The 17,692-nt window shown below is 53.1% G+C and overlaps 2 protein-coding genes across 5 annotated transcripts in view; one reads left to right on the top strand and one right to left on the bottom strand.

Moving 5' to 3' along the window:
• UBE2O (ubiquitin conjugating enzyme E2 O) overlaps positions 1–4,307 on the bottom strand; it is a 57,198-nt gene extending 52,891 nt beyond the window's left edge. For 2 of the 4 annotated variants that reach the window (XM_017662816.3, XM_017662817.3), the window contains exon 1: positions 3,818–4,307. In XM_017662816.3, the coding sequence (XP_017518305.3) occupies positions 3,818–4,240 (423 nt within the window). In that variant the 5' untranslated portion in view covers positions 4,241–4,307. The remainder of the gene's footprint in view (positions 1–3,817) is intronic. The other 2 variants (XM_036996888.2, XM_036996889.2) reach the window with 2 other exon arrangements.
• Positions 4,308–15,868: 11,561 nt separating this feature from the next.
• AANAT (aralkylamine N-acetyltransferase) lies at positions 15,869–17,111 on the top strand. The gene is given in 5 exon segments (XM_017662804.3): positions 15,869–16,001; positions 16,004–16,028; positions 16,290–16,446; positions 16,727–16,909; positions 16,911–17,111. Coding segments are annotated over 5 exon segments (699 nt in total).
• The last annotated feature ends 581 nt before the right edge of the window (positions 17,112–17,692 follow it).

Below are 17,692 nucleotides of genomic sequence, written 5' to 3' on the forward strand. Positions count from 1 at the left end.
GGCTGTCTGGTGGACATCAGGATGGTGGCCACTAATAGCCAAGTGGCTGTGCCACCCAGCTGTACTTCTGGTTATTCCACCCGCACAGGCTCATTTCAGGGGCTAGAAAGACAGACCTCGTATTTTCTTAGAGAGCGAGGTAATGAGGCAGTCACTAGGCCAAGGTCACTTCAGAATAGGTGACAGCCAGGAGGAGCAACCAAGGGTTTTGACTTCCAATCCAGGATACAAACACACCCCCTCATCTGGTGGAAGTGCCCTGGAGTCAAGCAGCAAACCAGATAGGTGCCATCAAGGCACTGAGTCCCAGGAATCAGTAGCGGGGAAACCAAAGGACAGAGAATAAAATCACAGAACAGCCAAGAGAGTCTACATGATCCTATCTGAATAAAACGCAGTTAGATACACTCAGTCCTGCAACTTGGTTAGCCTTACACAACTTCTTCCTATTACGAAGAACAATTGCTTCTAATGGGTCCAGCCCTGGATAAGCGAGGCAAGCAAACACCACACGCTATGATGCTACACCTAAATAGCTTTCCCACTGGGAAAGTTGGCCTGAGTAGGAGCCAGAAATACACTGAAATGCCAATTCCTGACTGATGTCATCAGGGATGCTACACAGACAGACACAGATTTATACGCACACACACACACACACACACACACACAGTCTCACAAAAACAGAGTAATTACAGACAGCTTTCATTTAGAGACATTAAGTCTCAAAGCAGGTGAGACTTGCTTGAATGTTGTGGCAACTCAAAGGAAAAGCACAAGAGATGGAAAAACTAAAGAGAGCATAAATAGGAAGCCCCCAAACTTGGACTGACAGCAGTCTACTTTCTGCCTTACAGGGGCCATTCTGTGCAACCATGACAGGTGGAGACCAGAAAGACACCACGTCTAGCCAGTGCTCACCAAGGCGAAGAGGCTGTCAGCATTTGGCTTTATTCCAAAATTCTATGCAAAGACTGACCATTGATGAGGAAGGGGCAAGTCTCCGCATAGGAGATCTGAGATCTGAGGCCACTCTGGAAAAGTTTCAATCGGATAAATCAGCTAGCGCACTGAAGTGGTCAGGAGACTGAGGAAAGGAAGGAACACAAGCTGCATGCTTCTTTTAAGACCCTCATTTGGCTACTGGAAGCCTCAGAAACAAGACCTTAAATTCCACAGTTTCAAGAAAGAAATACTTGTTTTATTTCCGTTGATAATTTTCATGGAAGTGGCCAGAAGTGGGTAGGACTTGCTGGCCAGCCTCTTCAGCTCTCTTTTGAATTTGTTTATGAAAAACTTAAGAGGCTAATATTAAGCCTTTACTCATTGCTCACCAAATAACATGGAAACTGTAAAAATACTCCATAGCCCACTAAACACTCCACTTTAAAAGGACACTATTAAAAAATTCCAATAGAAAAAAAAAAAAATTCCAATAGGTGGCAGCTTTAGAAAGCAGTAAGTTTCCCAAGATTGCCACTACATTATTCTAGCAATAATTGGGTTCTCAAATCTCATAACCAGATTAGCAATGGAGTAGGAATCAGAACCCAAATGCTCAGTCTCAGTCTAACGATCTCTCCTCTACAGCACACAGACCCATAATGGGTACAGAAGGACTGGGAGGTGAGAAGGAAAACCATCCTAAACCACAGAGCTGCAAGGTCCAACATGGTAAGGACCTGCCACCCTAGTCAGTGGCCAGGAGCACAGCAGGAGATACCTTCAGCTGACTATGTCATTTGTGCCTAGGGCTCATGGTAACCAAGAGTTACCAATCAGGTAGAAGAACCCTGCTGCCCCCTCCAACAAACCTCATCTCAAGTCCTAAAAGAAGAATTGGGTCTTGCCATCCACAAATGGGCACTACATGTCACCACCTCCTGGAATTCCTACCCCCCTTAGCTTTTGCTAAGCTCAGAAGCCGCAGACACTACAATGGCAAAGAAAACACCACCACTGGAGCCACAACACATTCTGATAATTTCCAAGCAAGTCACAAGAGGGCAGCTTCAAAATATATCCAAGCTGGTGCCTTCAAGTAATTGTCTATTTAATTTCAAAACAGGTATGTTCAGTCAAACTTTGCATAATTACACATGGTGGGAGGAGGCAGGCAGCACATAACTGTAAACAAATTTAACCTGCAAAGTCAAGATGAACAGGAACAACTGATAAACATGGCTGCTCCGACAGTGAGTGGGCCTGCTCGCCTGAGTCCCAGGGCAGGAGGCCATGCATGACACAGTAAAAGGAGCTGCATTCCAAAAGTCACAAACCTCTAGAGAAGATGGCTAGGGAAAAACCTTTTTAAAAAGCCCCAAGACAGCCACTAACAACCATTTGCTAGGAAGACAATGCACAAACACAGTATACAGAGCTACATCTCTTCCCAACATAACACTGGTGGTATTTTTTAACAAGCATTCCCCTGCAGAAAGTATTATTTTCCACATACTTGTGCACATGAACTTATAATTTTCTCTCCAAGTCAGAAAAGCTATTGCCTGATTTGCATTTCTCTGAGGGGACAGTCAGGGGTCATGTGTGCGGGTGTCTTATGTCTGTGGATGCATGCACACTGGCAAAGAAAAAAGGCCCTGCTGGCATCAGCTGGCATTTCTGCCACAAGCAAATGGATCACAGGCTCTTCCTGGGTACGGGCCTTTTCCCCTGCTGGAGCCATCATCACAGACCCCCTTCGTAGTGTGGCATGAAGCCCTATCCCTCTGTTGCCTTTGTCTCCCAGGGTGTGAGAAACCCAGATGAACTTCTAAAGTGCCCTTCCCCTGAACTCAGACCTCTCAACATCACAGGCAGCTAAAACAGCCCAGGCCTGATTCTGCTTAGAAATGTTTTCTTGAAGGGGAGGAGGTGGAGGAGATGAAGAAGTTAAAGATACAGAGGTGTGTGTGTGTGTGTGTCAATCACTGATAGGAATTCACACTCCGGAAAACAAGACCTAAAAAGCCACCAACCCAACTTTGGTCCAAGGTTTCAGGTTTATGATGATAAACCCCTTTGTTTTGTACAACTGCAATATTCACCAGCCTCACCCCAATATCATAAGGGAGTCTTATGTTTGCTTAACATCCGCAGGTCAAGAAAGACCCTTCAGGTTTCCGAGTGGATGACTCTCCTTCACCCATGGTTCTACGGTATTTTTTTCTTTTCTTTCAAGAAGTCCAACTGCACTTGGGAGTCATCAATCCCAGTCGCAGCTGTCACACACACACCCCCCACCCCACTACTATTAATATCATGGCTCTGGTTGTTAACGATTTTACCCACAAAGTTCTGCGCAGCAATTAAAATGGGGCGACAAGGTAAAAAACAAAAAGGGGTCAGGTTTCTTCATCCATAATAACACATTCGATAACCTAGCACACTTCTCGGGGTTTTGTGTCGCCAGAGATTTTCACCTCTATCTTTGTTTTGGGAAGCCCACAACCCTTCCCGGCACGGCCTCCCGTTCTGGATGCACAATGCAGTACGTTATGAGCTCCTCCGGGGTCGGCGAGACGCCGCACTGGTGTAATGCTGAGCGTGCCTCAGAGCCCGAGGAGTTCCCCACTGCAGTGGGACCACGTTCATAACCTTGAAGCCCTGGAGCACAGCATGGCTTGGAAGTCCCTGCGCGGGGACTAAGCCCAGGGATGGTGCGATGACTCTGCACCGGCGCGCCCCCTCCGCTGAGGCTTGTCCTCCCACCGCGGCCCACTGCAGCTGTACCACTCCGGGCAGCGCCTCGCACGCCTCCCTCCCCGGCCCGAGGCTCCGCACCGACTCCGTCCCTCGGCCACCCGCCCCGCCGCACCTTGGTCTCCTTCACGTGCTGCTTGACGCCCTCCGGGTACCACTGGACGCGCACGTAGCCACGGCGCAGTGGGCTGGCCCGGCCCTCCTCGTGGCCCGCGCCCCCAGCCTCGGAGCAGCCCGAGCTCCCGCGGCCCTCTTCCTCGCCCTCCGAGTCCGAATCCTCGCCGTGGATGAGGCGCACCAGTCCGAAGTGCACTGAGCCGCGGTAACGGCCCGACACCAGATCATGAGAGAAGAGCAGCCGCTGAGAGCCGGCTTCGGGGCCGGAGTCCGAGGACGGCCCAGAGGCCGAGTCCGGGGCGAGGGCGGGCGCCGGGGCCGGGGCGGGGGCTGCGTCCGGGGTCGGGACCGCCTCCGGAGCCGCGGCTGGGGCCTGGGCGGGAGCCGGGGCTGCGGGCGCGGACGCTGCGGGATCCGCCATAACTGCTCTACGCGAGTCTCGGGCGGCGGCGGCAGCGGCAGCGGCGGCGGCTGAGGCGCGGAGAGGCGGTGCCAGCCGGCGCGGGGCGGGGCCGCAGCGCGCTGACGTGTCCCTGCGTGCCGTCGTCGTCAGGGAACCGCGATGCGGTTGCTAGGAGCTGCCTCTTGTCGCTAGGGGACGCTGGAGATGATGCGTGGGGCTCTCGGGAAGGGCTCGGCGGGTGGGGTGGACGCGTTCAGGAGGGAGGGGAGGTCCGAGGAGGGGAAAAGCAAAGGGAGAGGACCAGGTGGGGACCTGGGAAGAGGAAGTGAAGTGGTCACCGAGGAAAAGGGGCGTGGCCGGGGCGCGGCCGAGGGTGGTCCCGAAACTGTCAACAACATTTAATGAGTCCCTGGCATCTCCAGCCTAGTTTTAGGCAGGAATACGGAAGAGCAAGCTACCGTCCTTGTCCTCTAGGTGTTTACAATCTAGTTGGAGAAGCAAAACACACACATTAAATAGCTAAAAAAGCAACTCCAAGGCAGCTTGTAAGCAAGGCTATAATAGATAAGCATAGAGTGTATCTAGAGGGTATTGTATTAGGAAATTCCACGCAAAGCTTGGAAAGTCATGACCCTAAACTTAGGGATTGGTCAAAGGCTTGGTGAAGGAGGTCCAGAAAAGATAAAGAAGATAGGCCCGTATTAGTGGTCCCTATGGTTTGACTTTAAACCCATCTAGATGAGTTCAACGTTCCATGTAGTATGCAGAGGTAATTAGGAGTGGGAGCCATGGAATCCTATTTTTGGCACTGCCATTGCTAATCTTATAAAGGTAGGCAAGATGATAAACTTCTTTTCACCTTTAGTTTCTTATCTGTAAAGTAGGAGTGATAAGAGTAATACTCATCCCATTGGGCAATTGGGAAGATTAAATGAAAAAGAAAGTGCCCATCCTATAGTCCCCTTAATAAAGCTTAACCATTATTACAATATTTCACACACACACCATAAATCTCTCCCCGGCCATACTCAAATTCTAGATTGACAGAACTGTTATGGTCTGCTCCATATTGCCATTTTAAAATATAAAAATTATACTAATGTGTCTCCTAAATAAGTTCCAAAAGATTTAGATACATTCTCAGAGTACAGATTCATAATGGGTTGTCAAAAGAAATTTAAGAATACTCAGAATATGACTCTAACCTTTCTCAGTCAAACTCTTTCCACATTTTTCTGCAAAACCATCAATTACAGATTATTAAGATAGTTCAATATTACAGCATTTAAGTTCTTTTAAAAAGGCAGAATCCCTGTTCTTTGGGTAGTTTCCAGGCTGCAGAGGATAGAGAACTACACTCGTGGAAAAGTCATAAGAACATACATGAAGCACAGATGGCAGCCTGGGTACCTAGGATGCCCTGAGCCACATACTTACAGAATATTGATAAAATATTGGGCTTGGGGTTGTTGTCAATAGATCCAAATCTTAGAAAACTCACATTCTAAGATACAGAAAAACAAAAAGTTGTTAATGTATCCAAGTCTTAGAAAACTCATATACTAAGATATAGAAAAAGCTGAGGCTAAATGAGCTGAAGAGCAGTTAGGTTAGGGTTTAGGGGGAAAGCTGGGATTACAAACTGCGGCCTTCCCATCCCAGACCACAGTGCAGAATGGCCACCTGGAATCATTGCTCTAAGGACTCAGTTCCCCACTTCCTCCCCCATAAAGCCCTGGAGGCTTAATAGTAGTAACTTGGTAGCTTCTGTTCTGCATGCTATGCCTTTCTAGCCCTGTCTCCTTGGCCCTGATAACCTAACATTTCTTGAGGACCTATTGATCAGGCAGTGTGCCAGGCACATTCAGATATATTATCTCGTTTGTTATTGCAACTACACCTGGATATAGGTGTAGTTAACCCCATTTTACCATTGAGGAAATAGGGCCCCAGAAATTCAGCACCTAAGGTCACAAGGTAGTAACTGGCAGAGTCAAGTTGGAGCCCAGGTTTCCAGACTCCAAGTGCAGGGGCTTTTTTAGTTCCTGTGTCCATCGGGGGAATGGGGGGTGGTGACCAAGTAGGCTGAAGGGACAGGACAGTGCAGGCCCCAAATCTTTGTTGGATGTAAAAAATCGAAGTGAGTTTAGGATGCTACTCACTACTGTAGCTTATGCTAGTGTTTGTTTTAATATAAAAAGAATGCCCTTTCCTCCCTAATCGTTAGGTAAAAATTGACACTCCAGGAAGATGTGCCATGTTTATTCTTCAGCTTCTTGTAATAATTGCTAATAATAGCTACCACTTACTGAGCTGTAGCTTAATGCCAGGTACTATACTAAATGCTTTACATAAATTATCCACCTTTACATAGATTATACACCTGTGAGGGAGGAAGCATGAACCCCTATTTTGTGAAGCACCACGCCATACTCTGTTGTCCCATTATCACCACTAGGAAACTGCTAGTTGTAGGCAAGAGCCTTGGTTACAGATACTGACCTCTTCCTTACCAAACCTCTTTGATCATGTGGATCACATAGTATTTATGTGTGTAAGCAAGGTGCCTCGTACAGTGCCCCGAACAGCGCTGCTGCTCAGTAACGTACCAAAGGCCTGAGATTCCTGTTCCTCCATTTGCTCAGTTTCCCTTCCTCCACCCACTCCACCCAAGGAATTTGCCTGTACTATCTCTAAGCTCTTTCTGTCACCCCCTGTTTGAGCTGCATCTGAGCCCTTTTAGGGAGAGGCTCAGTACCTTCCTTCCCACCTTATGGTGTCCACCACTGACCTCACTCAGACCTGAGATGCTCTGAACAAGGTTTGAAGCCTGACTCCTTCCCAGACCCTGAGACCCCAGCCACAGTCTCTGCACATCCAGGCTGGGGAGTATGGGGTACCTGGATGAGGAGTGTCTGTTTTGTTTTTAGTTTCATAATTGTTGAATGAATAAAATTTCCATTCCCCAGTGGAAAATCCCCTCCTCTCATGGCCCCAACACCCAGCCCTTCTTGAGAAATAGAGATGCTTCTCAGGAGAATTTTGCTTATTTACATGTGTGCCTGCAAGAAACTGAGCCAGCCTGGCCACTCCCCTTGCTAAGGGGTACAGGGGTACAGGAGGCAGCAGAGCTGGCAGCAATGTGAACTGATCTCAGGGAAGCAGGCCCAGACTTGTCCCTATCTTCACTGGCCACTAAGCCATCTATCCAGACCCAGAAGTGTGCAGGGGCCCCACACTGCCCCCTGGGGGAACTGCCACCTACTTTGGCCTCTTCAAGCCTCCCTATATAAGCCAATCTAGATCCCAGGGAACTCCTTCCACCCTGGAGAGCATGTTCGGGGGCTTTAGGATACCTTCAGCTGGGAATGTGGGGTTGAAGGGGAGCTACCCCAGGGAGCCCTCCCACACTCACAGTGACTGGCTGGAGAGGTTCCAGCTGTTGGTTGCTCAAGAATCATAGGCTTTTGGAGTTAAAGGGGTTCATCTTGCTGCTGGAGCCTCACCCCACCCTGCATCGATGCCCTAGGAGAACATGGGACTTGTGGAAGTACAGTCAGGAACAGGACCCAGAAGTGCCGGCCCTTGGCCATTCTCACTCCTGACTTAGGAATGGTTGCAATCCACTGGGCCAAACACTTTGTACTGAGGGCCACAGTGAAAAGGTTGAGCAATAATGAGAGCACAGGATTGGCAAGCTCATTCTTGCTTTCCTCCTCCCTGAGGGTACAGGGGCCAGGGACAGTGAATCCACTGGAGACCCGCCTGAAGCATAGTGGGGCTACTGTCACGCAACCATGCCACCCTCTTCACCAAATCTCAAATTGCCAAGCCAGGGCCTTCTCCTTAGTACCAACTCATGGGTACCTCCTGGATGATGAGCCATAGGTGCCGAGTGACACCTCCCTAGACCTGTTCCTTCTCCCAGAGTACTCATCTGGGTTGATGGCAGCATCACCTACCTGGGAACTGAGATGTCCGTGTAAGGGTTAGGTCTTGATCTGAAGTTCCACATGTGATCAAAGCCCAGGTCATGGCCTCTCTATCTCTTTTCACACCCTTGAGGTCCAGAGCTGCTCCACAGGGGGCTGCTCCATGGGGAGAGGGGTGGTACATTGCTAAGTGGGAGATTCCAGAGTCACATGGCCCTGGGTTTGAAGCCTGTGCTGCCACTGATTCGCTGTGTGGCCTTGGGCAAGTTATTTTATTTCTCTGAGCTTTGATTTCCTTTCTGTAAAATGGGAATATTAATCATATCTACTTGACATGGCTGTTGAGAATTTAACTGACATGATAAATGTAAAGCAATGTGCACAGTATCCCAGACTGACACGCGTCACCTGCTGGTACTGGTTCATCTCCTTCTCTTGCCTACATTGTTGCTGTCACCTCCTCGCCATGTCCCTCCCCACCTCGCCCAACATCGCTGCTGCCTAATCTGTCTATCCCCTTGCTCCCAGGGAGACTGAAGATGCAAACATGATCATCCTGGGATACATGCTGGGGGTACCATCTTCCAGGGGTTCTCACTGTCCCCCAGAGAATGCTGCCCGTGGCCTTCACTGGGCGATGCCCTTCCCTGCCCCCAGCCCCATCTCCCAGCTCCGCACCTGGGTACATGCGCCCCAGCCTCAGCTGCCTACGTCAGGGTCCCAACGTTTTGGTGCCTTTGTGCCTTTTCACCTGTTCACCATCTGCCTGGATTTATTCCTCTACTTCAACCCAGTTTTTACCTAAAGGACCCTTTTTCATTCTGTAAGACCTAGCTTGGAAGTCTTCCAACCCCTCTTTGCTTGCTTATTCTTGAATTTACCTGGTAACAACTGCAATCATATGTATTGCCCTCTATCACAACCATTTTTTGCGCTCCTGTCTCTCCCACAGGACCGTGAGCACCTTGAGGACAGGGACTGTGTCCTCTCCATCTTTGTATCCCAGCATCTAGCATAGGTCTGACTCATACTAGGTGCTTAAACGATTTTTGTTGAATGATTGAACAAAACAAGCCAACCTCTCCCAACAGTCCTAAATGGCATCAACAGGTCTCCGGGACACCTCTGTCTTTCCTCAAGTCCCCAGCTTTCAATTTTTCCTAGATCTAGGGAGGAACATGTGGAGACCCCACACCACTCTCACCCTGCATGCACGCACACACATCCACACTTGTACACACAGGCACACAGACACACACACCCTATTCGTAGGCTCTTTCCTTAGCCTTCAGCCTCTAGATCTGTGCCGCCTGTTACCGTAGCCCCAAACCACATGTGGCTCTTGAGCACTTGAAATGTGGCTGATCTGAACTGGCATGTTTTGTAAGTGTAAAATACACACTGAATTTTGAAGACTAGGTGCCCCCCAAAAAAATAATATAAAAATCTCAATAATTTCATATTACTTGTTGAAATAACATTTTATATATATTAGGTTAAATAAAATATATTATTAAAGTCAAGTTCATCTGTTTCTTTTGGATTTTTCATATGGCTACTAGAAAATTGAAAAACACACATGGGGCTCACATGACACATCTGTTGGACAACAGGGTTCCAGATGCCCAGGCAACCATAGGTCCCTTCTTTCTCCAGGAGGTGGCGATCACTCCCTGCCTTGGACATCTTCATTCCAGAAAGATCTGGAAAGTTCCTGAGGAAACTGCCTGTGTAATATGGCAGATACTGAACCCCAAATCAAAACGGGGCCCCACTCAGCCCCGCAGTGAAACCAGCCTCCTATCTATGCAAAGGAGGCTTCAAAATAAACGCACAGGAAGTCAAGAAGCTAAGTGCTTCCTCCCAAAGAATCTCCTCCCAAAGAATCAACACCAAGTCGATGGACTCGTACCCTGTGGGCAGCACGATGCCACACATTGAACTCGGTCTCTGCTTTCCAGGGGTTCATACCGGTTGGGAATATGGATGTGCAGGGACTGCTGTGGTGCACAGCCCACGTTCGCCTTCAGGTCCGAGGAACTCTTCCCTAGCCGCCGAGCGTTGGCTGCTGAGATTCACAGCAGCATCCCTCTCCAGGCACTGTGCTTGGCTAGGAGAAGACGCCTCACCCACCCGAGGACTGTCTGCAAAGGGGCACAAAGCCTGGCCCTCTCATGGCCTTTCAGGGCGTCTGGGAGGGCCAGTGGGCTCCAGGCTCCTCCCGGGATCCGCTGAGGCCTCATCGCAGTTAAACTTCCTCCGCCCACTGCCGGCGCAGCGTTCCCTCACAGGTGTTGGCCTGAGAGCTCCCCCAGTAAGTGTCTTCATGCAGATCTCAGAGTCTTAAAGGCTATTTGCTGGAGAATCTGACCTTTAATAGTGGGAACTAAGCATGGTCCTAGGGAATCCCTAACCAGGATTCTGGAGCTGGCTTGCCAGCCTGCTACTGAGAACCCTGGTAGATGGAATATTCTGTCCCCCTGGCATGCTGTAGGGTTGTAATTGTTAAGACTTTTGTGGGCAGTGAACTGGGATGGGATACCAGTGGAATGAAATGCGGGTGGTGGCGAAAATCTCAGGTGTTTGCGAGGTAGGGGAGAGCAGTCATCGTAAGGACTGTGGAGCCCTGTGGCTGCTGGGGGTAGTCGCATTGGAGAAAGTGAAAAGCTTGGGTGACGGGTCCCCAGTTGAAAGCTCAGTATAAAAGCTGGAGGGTCTCCTTGGCAGCATTTAAAGAAACTTACCTCCTAAAATTAGGAGACAGAGAAAAATACAGGATCAGATTCTGGGCTTAATAACATTTGCAGGACCCCAGAGGACACTGAATTTTCAACCTTAGTGAGTCAGCTATGCCAAGGAGGACCCCAATAGAGAAAAAGTGGGTCTCCAGGACATCTGGGGATATCTGAGTCATTGCACTCAAAACTCCGGAAGCGCTAGGTTCTCCCTGACCCTGTAGACCCTCACAGGTGTGGCCCCCTCCTGCCAGTTAGCTGTTAGCGCTCTAAGACTACAACTTTTCCTAGGAGGACCCGTGTCGCTCCCCCATCCCCAGGGACCTACTCCATCTCCCCCTTTGCACCAGATCAAACTAGGTTTAAGTCACAACATAACCCAGGTGGTGAAGTGCTGGGCCACCTAAGAGAGGAAGGAAGCTGTTCCTGCTTCAGGTCCTAACGTGGTGTGGACAGGAGCTGGGGCATCAGGGGACGGGAATGGGAACTGCTGGCTCCAGAGAGGGAAAGCATAAAGCTGCATAAGGAGAGTTGTTGTGGAGCACTTTTCCACATTACAGGATTTATCGCCCTGGCAAGGGCCCCGAGGTTAATGCTGACACTGCTAGCATCGCTCTTGGCAGCTTTGAGAAAGTGACCCCGCACACTCATCCCCCAGCTGCTAGGACTGCTGATGACTCGTGGCTGCGTTCTGCTGCAGAGACTGCCCTTGGCTGAAGGAAGCTGCCTCAGCCAAGGCTGATCAGGACAAAAAGGCCTGCCCTGCCTGGAGCCTCTTAAGGTCCCTCTCCCCCACCCCATATGGGCTCCTGAGCTCCCTGTGAGATGGGCTAAGGCCTCTGTCCTGGCTGCACATCACAGCCTGACTTCTCCCTCTGCCCAGTGCGCAACAGGGGCTGCACCTGAGAGCTCTCCCTGTGAACCTCCTACACACAATTCTCCATCTCAGGAAACCTGCATGGGATGGACTAAGGTTGGCAAGGTAAATACTGTTAAGCAAAATGTGTGCAGTATCTTATGTGCTGGGGAGGAGTTGGGAGAAAGAAGCTGCCCTCAAAGCCACCGAACAAAGCAATTGGTGGCACTAGTGCCCAGGTAGAGGGCTGCTCCCTTGCTTGTTGGGGACTTAGAATTGCTTTGCATGAAAAATTGGGATCTTGAGAGCATCATCTTTGGGTGATGAACCCTGTCTCTCCTGGGGCCCACCTCATAGTCTCCCCCAGGTAGATTCCCTGGGCCCTGCAGTGGGAACCAGGCAGCCATCACATGGAGGGAAGGAGAGGGGAGCCGGTTGGCTCCATGTAAGAAGAGCCCAGACGCCCTGGGCCCAGGCCGTCACTCACCTGGACCCAGGTGGATGCCCCCCGCCATGCTGCACCAGACTCTCTAGGTGCCTTATCGTGGTCCCCATCACCCCTGTGTGGCCCTCAACAGCCCACTCCCCAGCTTTCCCTCGTCGGTGGTGCACTGTCATTATATTCCAGTTGACCAGGACAGAGGCCCAGTGAACACTGTCCCCTCTCCTGCCCCCTCATGGGGGACTCAGAGTCCCCAATTTAGCCATATTTAATATACTGCCTCTTGCTTGCTGAGGTTCCATGTGTTCGGAGGTGTCTTCCAGAAGGAATCAGGCCTGTGGTCAATCAAGAGAGGGACAGGTTCACCATTCTCCCTTCTCTGGAGGCCAAAATGGCTGTGATTGGCCATGCGGGGCACAGTGGAGCCAGAAGGTGTAAGAAGGACAGAGGAGGCCTTTCTGGGACCTCGAGGTTGGAAGTGGGGGTGCCCAACCCAGGTCCTGGACAGGTTCCCCCTCCAAGGCCCAAAGGCCAAGCCTGAGGAGGTCTGGTCAGTCCTGAGAGACCTGTCGTGGGTCTCCACAGGGGAAAGATGAGAACCTGATGGGTGGCAGTCAGCATGGGGGGCGTAGTGAGCTCTGGGGGCTCTGCTGGGCGTCAGCAGAGGGGCCCTGGGAGAAGGGGACCCTACGGATAGGAATGTGGGTGTGGTGTACATCTGGGCTGATCCTAGGGCACCCCAGGGTCAGGGCATGTGGGTCCCAGCAGCACCGGGCAGGGCTGGCCCTGTGGTTCCCTGCCGCTCACAGGTAAGGCAGGCGGCCCCTCCGCAGTGGGTGGATGGGGTTCAGCCCTGCTGTGCAGGTGCACAGGCCCTGATGGGGCAGAGGGTGCATGTGGCAGAAGGACAGGGGTGGATACTGGCAAGGGAAGAGCTAATGGTTGCAGGAAGGGCGTAAACTAGAGGGGAAGGGAAGCCAGGCGTTCTGCAGGAGAGAGAGGGGCCTGGAGGGGGCGTGAGATGGAAGAGCGGAAGGCAGTCTGACGGCCTCGGATTCTAGAGGGAAAGCCCACACCAGGTGCAGACAGGGGAGAAGCTGGGGCCATTGGTAGTCGGGGAACTTCGGAGTGGATATATTAGGTAGAATTATCTCCCAAACGTTTAATTAAAGGTCAAGTAGTATGTACATAACAGAAGTACACAATTGGCAGCCTGGTGACTTCCCAGCACCTCCATCCCTTGGAACCAGTTCTCAGCCAAATACCCGATGTTACACTAGCAGCAGCTCAAAAGGCCCCCTTGGGCAGGACTGTCCTGCTTCTCACGCAAGGGTTAGGACAGAATCCCTGGAATCTCACACTCTGGCTCTTCATTTATGGCTCGTCAGTCAGGGTCGTGTTGGCGAGTCATCTGGGGGCCGAGTCATCACGGTTTGTTGCTGTCACTGCTGAAGGACCCTCATTTTGTGTATAGTCCACAGTCCCTTCTGCGGTTGACAGTCATTTGGATTGTCTCCACTAGGGCAACATTGTTGCTCTTTCCGTGTGCATGGGACCACGGAGGAGAGGGATTCATGGTCTGCGTCCGTGTGTCCGTAGCGGGGCAGTGCAGCTTTAGTAGGACAGCCAGTCTCCCAAAGTGGTGGCTGTTCCGCCTCGGGCTTGTTTAAGTCCCTTGGGGTGATGGCCAGCAGACAAGATGGGGGTTATGAAGGGACAGAAGGAGGATGTGGGTCAGGGTCTTCTGGGCTGGTCTTTGTGATAGATGGCCCAGCGTTGCTGCCGAGCAGGGAGCATGAGGGTTTCACTCCCACCTCTGGACCTGGGAATCCCCCCAAAGCACAGGGAAAAGAGGCATGCTTCGGGTCCAAACTTTGGGTACACATGGAATGGGGGAGGTCATTTGTGAGGGCAGGACGTAGAGGGCGTGTCTCATGACCCAGCCCTTTGCGTGGTGTGCCCCTGTCTATGCAGCAAGGTCGGAGCGCTGCAGCCAGCAGCCTTGCCACTCCAGGCTTACTGGCTCCACCTGCACATCCTGGAGCCAAATTTGGGCATTTCCTCCTAAGGCCCATGGGCCACCCACAGGCCTCCTTCGCTTTGGTAGACCCTGACTTGAGGACACTGTCTGGTGAGCAGGAGAACCGTGAGGACGTGAACCAGCCCCCTGGAAAATCCACTGGGCCCAATGGCCCTGCTGTTACAGTGGGAAAGTGGGAGGCAGACCTGGGCTCGCCTCTCCTGATTTGCTGACTTGCTTGCTGAGAGGCTCTGAGCAGGTTATTTAACCTCTCTGAGCCTCAGCTTCCTTATCTATGAAAGGAGTTAGATGGGGCGGGGCTGTCATGCAGAGCAGAGACTCTAACCTGGGCTTGGATGTGGGAAGCACACATGGTAGCCCTCGGGCTGTGGGAGCTGGAAGGACCCTCAAGGTGGGCTGGCCTTAGGCTCCAGGAAACAGAGGATGGAGGCCCGTCCCAGGCGGTAGGTACCAGGGCAGGGATTAGAGCTGGACCCCCAAGGCTTAGCCCTGTGCTCTTCCCCCTAAACGCTGGGGCCTCAGGGAGCCACTGTAATCCCCTTTGCACCCAGTGTGCTCTGCTGGCAGTTTATCCACAGCACGCAGGCCTTGGCGTGTTGCTGCCAGAGCCAGATGGCTTTGTCCTGCCTGGTGTAGCAGGAAGGTGGGAGGGGGCTTAGGGATCTCTGAGGACAGTACATGCTGCCCAGTGACACGGGCTGCAATGGCCACTCACCCTGGAGTCGCGGATCTTCCTGGCTCCTGTGCCTTGGACAACCCCCAGAGTGACTGGTTCTGCAGTGACAACATCCGGGAAGTGGTAAGTGGGACCCTCCCCCCGGGCCCCCAGGCATCAAGAACAGGAGCTACCCTCCGGGGGCTTCTAGGGGAGGAAAGGCAGGGCCGAAGCGGAAGCCAGGGGGCTAACTTCCGAGGGGGCGATGGCTCCTCCTAAGAACTGCAAATCTGCAAGGTGTCACGGAGAGAGAGAAGGTGCCACAGAGGCCCACCAGCGCCCCGGGAGCAGACAGGGGTGTCTAGTGTGCCCAGGATCCGCCAGCCTCCCCAATCCCTCCCTGTGCATGCACAGCCCAGCCGGAGGCTATCTGTGTTAACGCGGAGGCTGCTTGAAGACCCACTTTAAGGGGCCTTTTCTCCAGGGCCGAGGGCGCCTATAAAGCTCCCAGCCACAGCATCTTGCACCCAGAGGACAGGAGAGTCTCCGTCTGGGTAGGCGAGGCAAACCACAGCAGCATTAGAAGTGCTCCGTGGAGGCTCCCTCTCCTCCCACTTTGGGTAGCAGTGTTGGGGTGCCTCAGGCTCCACGGAGCCCTGGCACCTCTCCCACCACCTCCTAGGGCTCAGAAGAGCAGTGAGGCCAGGATCTGGAGGTTCTGAGGGGCTGTTCATGGGTATTTCTGGCTGGGAGGGAAGGGTGGGGAGAGCACCACCGTTTACAGTCCCCAGACTCCACCTTGGGGCCAGCCCCACCCTGGGTCCAGCTACCAGAGGCAAGCCGCATGCCACCCCGGCCCGCCCCTCTCGGCGGCAGGGACCAGCCCCTGACCTCGGCTCCCCTCCAGTAGGTGCTGGGCGGCTCTCCTTGAATTCAGAGGCCACTTCTGAAGCTGGGTCACCGCAAGGAGGCGCCAGTGACCAGGATGTCCATACAGAGCTTCCACCACCTGTAGCCTGTGGCCCTGTGCCTGCCACCTGGGCCCCCAGAGTCCCCAAGCCGTCAGCGACGCCACACGCTTCCTGCCAGTGAGTTTCGCTGCCTCACCCCAGAGGATGCCACAGTGTGTTCGAGATGGAGCGTGAAGGGGCGCAGCCCCGACACAGGGTCCCACGCTAGTGCGCTCTGCTGCAGTTGTCCCGTGGGAGGAGGCCCTGTCCTTGGTGTCTGGGTCCCCAGGGTATCAGACTATGAAGAGTGCGTGTTCAGAAAAGTGGGGGGAACAGCAGCCCTGTATCCTCCATTTTCCAGGGAGGGGTGAGGGGTGGTGAGAGATGCTCGGCATACAGTGGAGAGTGGGCACATGGCACAGTGACCACTAAGCCACCCCCCGTGCCTCCCACCATAGCCTTCACTTCCGTCTCGGGCATTTGCCCCCTGGATCTGGACGAGATCTGACACTTTTTGACCTTGTGTCCGGAGCTGTCCCTGGGCTGGTCTGAGGAGGGCCGCCTGGCTGCCTTCATCATCGGCTCCCATTGGGATGAGGAGAGACCCAGTCTGGCAAGGGCAAGGTGGTGTGTGACGCCCTGTCCCTGGAACAGCCTCATCGGAAGTGGGGAGGAGCCCAGGGGCTGGGGGGGCTGAGCACAGGCCAAGGATCTGTTGGGGTCCCAAAGACCCTCATGAAGGCTCCTACTGGGGGCATGTAGCTCCCAATTTGGTGCCCTCCTTGGATGGGAGGCGAGGCCTAATTGGACATGTGCTCTTGGCTGAGTGGGGGTGGTTTGGGGGGCAGGTGTCAGCAGAGGTGGCCAGGAATCGTGTCCCTGCTTGTTCCCAGGAGTCCCTGATGCTGCACAGGTCTGAGGGCCGCACAGCCCATCCGAGCGTGCTGGCTGTGGACCACACATCCCGGCAGCAGGGCAAGAGCTCCATCCTGCTGCGGTGCTACCTGCACCATCTGGGTGGCCAGCCAGCTCTGGGCCAGGCTGTGCTCATGTGGGAGGATACCCTTGTGCCCTTCTTACCAGAGGTTCGGCTTCCGTCCTGTGGGCCCATGTGCTGCCACTGTGGGCCTGCTCAGCTTCACTGAGCTCCAGGGCTCCCAGCAGAGCTGTGCCTCACAGCACACAGCAGCTGCTGAACTGGCCTGGTCACCCACCCACCTCGGGGACCCACAGCTACATGCCAGAGCTGTGGGAAAGCAGGCTGGGGCTCCTATCTAGCCCCAGATGTCCCCTTCTCTGCTCTGGCCTCGCCCCAGCTCAGCTGACCATGAGGGGAGACAGATTCCCCAGGCAGTGGCAAAGGGGAGTGGTGAAACAGAGAGGCAGGCTAGACTGCCCAGCTGGAGCACAAGTGGTGTGTCCTCTGGTCTGTCCACAGGAGACCCCTCTGGGCCTCCAGCATTCCCAACTGCTCAAGGCAGGGCTGGATCAGTACCTGGGGACAGTGGGAGGCATCCTTTGGCCTTGCTTCAGTGACTCCCTTGTTCTCAGGAACCAATGGTGGACCCTCTGGGCAGGTAGGAGGGACTCAGGGGCCCCTTACCTCCCAGACCCTGGGGCACCCCTTCTTGCCCTCAGCCCAGAAATGGGGGGTAGATAAGAGCAAGGACAGATAGGGGCCACCTTGGGACCCACTCTGTCTGCCCCCTCATTCCAGTGCCTCACATAAAGTGGCTGTGCCTGTCGTCTCCCGGGTGTGTGTGGGGTGAAGGGCTGTGGGTGAGGCGCAGTGAGTGGGTGCACCTGGGGCTGGAATGGACGCGCAAGTGCGGTGCCTCTTCCCCACACTGTCCCTGCCA

This window comes from Manis javanica, chromosome 4 (genome assembly GCF_040802235.1).
Source record: "Manis javanica isolate MJ-LG chromosome 4, MJ_LKY, whole genome shotgun sequence".
NCBI lineage: Eukaryota > Metazoa > Chordata > Mammalia > Pholidota > Manidae > Manis > Manis javanica.